At 34.8% G+C, this 6,867-nt stretch overlaps 1 protein-coding gene across 1 annotated transcript; it reads right to left on the bottom strand.

The window, feature by feature from the left end:
- LOC18599495 (ER lumen protein-retaining receptor) lies at nt 974-6,867 on the bottom strand. Its single transcript, XM_018122375.1, has 6 exons — nt 6,674-6,867; nt 4,145-4,410; nt 3,490-3,605; nt 1,688-1,761; nt 1,542-1,605; nt 974-1,304 (listed from the first exon to the last, which is right to left on the bottom strand). The coding sequence occupies exons 1-6, from the start codon at nt 6,762-6,764 to the stop codon at nt 1,268-1,270; spliced, it is 648 nt and encodes a 215-aa protein (XP_017977864.1). The 5' UTR covers nt 6,765-6,867; the 3' UTR covers nt 974-1,267.

The raw sequence follows: 6,867 nt of genomic DNA, 5'->3' as shown, positions 1-6,867 counted from the left end.
AAAAAACAAAAAAAGTTTTGCAATCTGATTTTCCTGATGTTGCATACTGATTAAACTTGTTTCAGATAGAGAGATATGCGCTGTGCAGAATCATAGACAAAGAACATGATGAGATAGAGGATTAGATGCTTCTCACAGGTTCATATGCTTCCATTAGTTTTCAATACATTCATTATCACCACATGTCCAAGATTCACTCATGAATTGTGAATCCCTTAAATTTGAAGGATGATTAGATATATTGAAAAATAATGGATAGAAAGGTAACTAAAGAGAGTTTGGCATAGTTAAGCTAAAGATTCAACCTTGTGTTCACCTCTATGTTATTGTGAATTTCAATTCTATGGATTTTGAAACGAAGGACTAGCTAGCAGGACGTAGAAGTTGAATTTTAAGATTGCTTTTGGCTTTATTTAAGATAACGAATGGTACAAATGATTTATTTTATTCCATAAAGTTTCCGTGTAAGCAAAGAGATATCAATTTTGTTCCATAATGTGCATTTTCGTGTTTGGAGTTTTTGGATTCTACTCATCATGTATGAGTAGAATAATACTTTTGGTTACTTGCGAGACTTAGAACAGACACTGGAGATGGAAATTAAGCTTTGACTGTACATTTTGACAGCTATTATCCAAGTCATTCCTATAGCTTGAATGAGCAATTGTTGAGAGAGGTCATGCGGAAATTCTGTTTTCGCCATCACTACGTTCACTGTTCTTCACTAATTTTTAGTAAGAACCCGTGATCATGTTTCTTGCAATGTCCATGGCTGTGTTGTTAATGGAGGCTTTGCATGAGACAATCACAACTGTTCCCTAATGGTTTATATTCGGATAGTTTCTTTTACAGGTTTCTGTTGGTCTTCTCCTAGATTGTCTAATTTTGTGCAGTTTATATGTTTAGATAGACCTTGAAACTACCAATGGCATGCTGATGCATTGCTATGGCCGTCTGCCTTGATACAAGGATCTTAAATTCGAACCCATATGAAATAATTATTGGAAAACTAGATAAGCATAACAAATGTTGCTACATTTTAGTGTGTAAACGTTGTTTCTTTTTCATAAGACAGTTCAGTAATGCTAACAGCATGTTGAAGCAAGAAAGTATTAGAATAGACTAGCCTTCTTCTGCCATTTGTGGATGAAATGATAAATCCCATTCGTAGATGAAATGATAAATCTATGGAAAACTTAACACCCCAACCATTCCATTAGTCTCAGTTCCTCTGTTAGCATGATCCTAAATCAGGTAAAGCTTTAACTCAAGCAGGGAGCTTTAGCTTCTCGTGGTTCTTCCAGCTGAAACAGAGTAACACAAACTTGTCAGTACTGAATCATAAATCGTTTTAAAATGCTTCGTTTCCCATGAAAAGTATCTTCCGGCATAAACAGTTACAAGTAAATTTGGGTTCAAGACCAAATGATAATTCTTTGTTGATGTCCTGTTTAATGTGTTTAAGAAATCAACCAAGGTCACAACATATACAAAACAAGCAAGGCCTTAAGATAATGCGAGCAAGAACAATGCATTCATACCTCTTGATATAGTAGTAAAAGAAGTCAGCATAAAGAGCAGTCTGGACCAAGCCTGAAATCCAAGCTGTTCTTGGCATTTGACAGAAATTCTTGTTAACATTGCTACCTTGAAGAGAAAATGCAAATGGGAGGCTAGAGAAACTTACGTATCCAGCGGAACTTGAAATTCTCCATGAAGAAACGGTAAATCCAATTGATGAGATATAAAGCTCGATAAGCACTATGTAGGAAATTAAACAAAATTATCACAAAATCGATAAACCAAATGCATGACCAAAGAAAAACCAAATAATTAGAAACTAAAATATAATTAGACCATAACTGAAAATACATTCACATATAAAAGGAAAAATGAAAATATAACTATCAATCCAACGTGTCTTTGTTAAAAAAACGGTATGTCATGCACAACATAAAATTCAAATTATGGATGGATAAAAGCAAGTGTACAAGCAAAGCAAGCTGCAATCTACTAACTAGGGAGCGGTTTCTACTACATCTTAAGATGAGAAAACCATATCACATGAACGTCATCTAATGAACTCAACTAACCTAGTGTTCTTCCTTCTTCCATAAGAAATTATAAAAATCACAATAGCTGATTTGAATAGTAAACTATCTATCAAAGCATTTTCACGAACAGCATAGATTCGATTTCAACATATTGCTCTATCCTGCAATTTGGGTCAGGTTTTGGTTCGACTAGGCTCAAGTTAACAAAATAATCAGATTTGAACAAGCAAGCGACATTCTACAAAAATCTTGCTTTGCACAAAGCATGTCTAGGCAAATTCTTTATCCCTTGTAAAACCATACTATTCTAGTTTTTCCTTTCAAAACCTTATCATGAAGACAGAATGCAAATTTGAACTATAATTCCCAGGAAGACCTGCAGAAGACATGAAACAGAGAGAGCCACAAACAGTAAACTAATTAGAGGCCCCTCTATTATTCTGTCTGAATGGCATTTTCATCAATTTCTCCAAACTATCCCAACAATTCTGCTCTGTGCTCAGCTTTGAGAAGTCCACTTACAACTGTTACAAACCTATATTGAACCTGGCCTTTCCTATACCATACCAGTTCACCTCCATCCTATCAAGCTAGCATCAATTAACTGAGTAAGGTCCACACAAATTTTACATTTCTTTGCCAGCAAATTTTCACTCCTCTGTTTCTACCACACCCATGCATCCTTCAAATTTGATTATACCCACTCTTTTCCTCAGACCATCCTCCCAAACTATCCAAAATTCAAGTAACTTCAACCACAATTTTAAAGAGAAAATACACAGATAAGATTGGAAAAACATCAATGATTGATTTTGGCTTTGCATGACAAGGGACTGCAGACAGCAAGCCTCCCACCAAATCTTCACAAAATCACAACAAGAACAAGACACTTCTTCAAGTTTGGGTGCATCGTGCTCAATTCAAACCCACTTAGAGGGGCCAGTCACCTAATAATTTATCACACAGACCTCTGAAGGGCCAGCAACAGCACTATTAGATAATAGAGCTGTAAACTTAAATGAACCCATTATATAGAATAATACATTCCCCAAGAATTTCCTCCCTTGCATTAGAATAATTCATTCTAGTCAGGCCAACTAAAACTTAGAACAACAAGCAACAGCTCCATACTCAGTTAACAGATGATAGTTTGTTTGGGAAGTGGGGAAAAAACCACTTAATGCACATGCAAACATACCTGTATGGGAAGGGGGCAAAAATTTACGTGTCTCCACTTGCACAAGCAAAAACGTACACAAACACAAATGACAGCTAGGGAGGCACCACACTCACTTAACAGAACATATTCTGTATAGGAAGAGGGAGGGGTGGGGGACACTAAATGATTGTAGAATAGCAACCAAAACAAAGCAAGAAAGAATGATCAATATAATAACAGCAAGTAATGCAGCATTAATAAGATAACAAAACATACCCAAGAAAGAAAATGTAGTTTCCAGTTAAGTTATCAATGTTCCTTGATCTTTGCAGTAATACCAATTGTGGTATAATTGCCAGTGCTTCGAGATAGAGGGAGAATGTCCACAACACCTATTACAAGAAGTCAAATTCCTATTAGAAAACACTTCCAGGTTACAAAACTAGTTCTTTTTTTCAAGCAGAGCAACAACTTTAAACAAAATAATTGATAAGGACATAAGAGCCATTTCTGGTAAATGAGTCTTATGTCCCTTCAAGGGCAAAGATCATGTCTCTTAAATTTAGGCCGTCCTCTGGTTTCTTCTCCATCCCAATTCAAAAAGGGCCCAGGGATTTTTTATCCCACTTTAATGGTTTCACATTAGCCACCACTATCTGCAGTGCATGGAGGTCTACCTTGAAATGCTATCCTATTCAGAATACATCTCTGTCTAACTGCATGTCATTCAAGAGGAAGGCCACAGGGAACCACATTCTTATTGAATATCATGGAGCTCAACACAAATATTCCTTTCAACAACTTTTTGCTGTAATTCCTTACTAATATTCATGTGCAAGAAATAATTCAGGGCCTTAAGTAAATATTTTACCAAACAAGAAAAGAAGGTCAACAGTAAACATACACAAGACAAGAGCAGACGATTTCATACCTCCATTACATTAAAATCACGGTGAATCAGAAGGGCCAGCAGAAAACATGGGGGGATCAGAAAGTAATGTCTAAAAGTATCCTGATCCTTGCTGTAGGTCTGCTTCACAACTTTATGGTAGCGCATGTACCAAACAATGCAAATTGAAGTTCCAATGAAAACTAGCTTCATTACAGTGTTGTAGAAAGATATATACCTTGTGAACAAATCAAGGTACCGAGTAAGAAAGACTATAACATACAATTCCTGAGTCTTAAGTGAAATTCCTGAAAATCAAAATTATTTTAGGCTTCAGACTTAATAGAAGGAAAGATATTCACCAAAAAAAATAATGTAAATATTATTCAGATCTATATGCTCTGCATGCTTGTGGGTTCTTTTGAACTGATTTATCTAGCATCAAAACATGTCTTCCAGATTAAATTGCATCATTTTTGTAATTTTAATTTGCATTTTGAACAGAATACTCTCAAAGAGTTAAGATTGGTACAACCTATCATCATCCAGGATCTTAAAGCAAGCAAATTAAAGTCAAACAGATTTCCAAGTATTTCCAGCCAAAATTCAATCAAAGCTCCACTTCTGGGGTACTAATTTATTAAATATAATAGACATGAAGCCTATGGAAATTTTTCAAGCAAAAGACACATAACAAAGAGAATTTTAAGAGTGGTGTGAGTATGCGTATTTCTGTGCACAGCCCAAGCTTTCCAAGAAAGGCAATTTTCCTTAGTCCAATTAGCACTATGCCTCCAAGGAAACAAGCATGGAGGCTGAAGCAATGACAATGGCTCTGAAAACACAAAGAACGGAAAGCAGAGAAAATTGAGTATTAAGACCTTGGAAATTGGGTATTTTATCCACGGTTCCAAACATTCATCTACAAAATTTAAAAGCTTCCTACCAAGAACCTTAAAGAACTACCAATAGTTTTATGAAAATGAATTTTCATAGGTTTTATACAGGGGAAAAAGTTTCAAACCAATCTCTAGAAAAAATTTCTGCAACAAAGACTTTATTTTACCTTCTTGAACACCAAACCAAACAATTTCGTTTTCATTTTTAAGAGATAAGCAAATTACAAACCAGAACAAAGCAGTATATCAAGGATTTCAGATAATTCTTTTACCAGTCCTGCCATTCCAGAAATAGCAGTCTCCATCCTTGCTTTCAGCAGAATTTGGAAAGTCAGTAAAATAGGTGAGGTAGGTATAAGATTGAGGCATATAAAGAACTAAACTTAGTATTTTCTGGAAAATGCATTTTAAAGGTTTTGGGAAAATGAGTCTATTATCAGGTGATCAAAATTTTCATTCTTTGACAACCACTACATACTCAAATTCTAATCCAAAATGAGAATGTAGAAATTTTTCATGTATAAGGCATGAATTATGAGTTCTAAAATTAGAAATTCCAACCAATAAATAAAGAAGGAAATTGAACAAGTTAAACAAGAAGAGTGAGATAACATGGAAGTTCTAAGTTCAGGGAAAGAACGGGCATTGTCGATACTCAAGCTTTGAAAATTTCAAAACAAAAAATTGTTTTGTTCTTCCATCGAGCACTGTAAAGATATAACATCAGAGAAATAACATCATTGCAGTAAACAACATAAATTCTTGAAACTGTTCTCCCTCAATTTTTGATTAGTAAAATCATTATCCTCTCTTAAAAGAGTGCCTGGAATTGACAAATAGTCTTGACTTTAGTGTTCTTGAAAGAAAATCTCTATAAAACAGAGTTTGGAATATAACTCACAGGTTACAATCCATTTTCTGAAAAGTACTTCATTCCCATAGTTTTTGCAATGATGATAATATAGAATAGGCATTGAGAAAAACAAAAGAAAGGCTTAATTTTTGTCACCTGCTGCACCACCAAAGATTAAAGACAAATTCCTGAAAACTTGACTTATTACTATGAGTCTAATACATAAAAACAATGTTGATGTGCAGACAATGTTAAAAACAACAACCAAATAGCTCTTCCATCAATCATTACAAGAAATATAAAAAACCAGAGAACCAACTATGATCTAACCAAGCAAATGTACCAATATAGAAACAATCACATATATTCTTCTAACAAGACTAGATTTTAACCAGCAAACTAAAATAAGCACCAAACATAGCAAATCAAACAAAGAGCTAAAAAGTCAGCCCATGGTAAACAGAAGTCAACACAGACAAGAACCAAAACAAAATAAAGAAAGAACAAAAGGGTTGCCTGAAAAGCTTCTGAAATTGAGTTTTTTCACGCAAAGTACCTGTATAAAACTACAAAAAAAATCAAAGCAATCTCTCAAAACTGAAACGGAAAAGTAAAACCAAACAATTGGTATCTACAAAATACAAGTAACAGGGTATTCGCAAAAATGTTCCAAACATGGAAAACCCCATCTTCTTATTGGTGTCAGCCAGAAACCATCATTAAATTAACAATATTGGGTATCCAAAATTTCTTTTCTTCAAAGAAAAAATGGAAGTTAAAAAAAAAAACACAGTAGAAGTAGAAACAAAAAGAATATACCAGCACAAGATTTCATGGTACGGATCTTCAGGAGAAGGACCACAATGCTGAGGAGATGGGTCATGTCCCCTGCTAACCTGAATATGTTCATGATTGCTATTTTGCTTTGTCTCTCAAACTTCTGCTGTTCCTGTTTTGCTTTTCCTTTTGTTTCCTTCTCTTTCTCTCGGACGGTGATTTCGCCTTGAACGGAC

Source organism: Theobroma cacao, chromosome 5 (genome assembly GCF_000208745.1).
Source record: "Theobroma cacao cultivar B97-61/B2 chromosome 5, Criollo_cocoa_genome_V2, whole genome shotgun sequence".
Classification (NCBI taxonomy): domain Eukaryota; kingdom Viridiplantae; phylum Streptophyta; class Magnoliopsida; order Malvales; family Malvaceae; genus Theobroma; species Theobroma cacao.
The sequence above is the reverse complement of the archived record's forward strand: the minus strand, read 5'-3'. Positions and strand labels throughout refer to the sequence as shown.

Coding starts and splice junctions, on each gene's coding strand:
- LOC18599495 (XM_018122375.1), bottom strand. CDS start 6,764: ATGAACATATTCAGGTTAGCAGGGGACATGACCCATCTCCTCAGCATT. Junction 3,606..4,144: donor GTGATTTTAATGTAATGGAG/GTATGAAATCGT, acceptor TTCTTGTAATAG/GTGTTGTGGACATTCTCCCT. Junction 1,762..3,489: donor AACTACATTTTCTTTCTTGG/GTATGTTTTGTT, acceptor TTTCCTACATAG/TGCTTATCGAGCTTTATATC.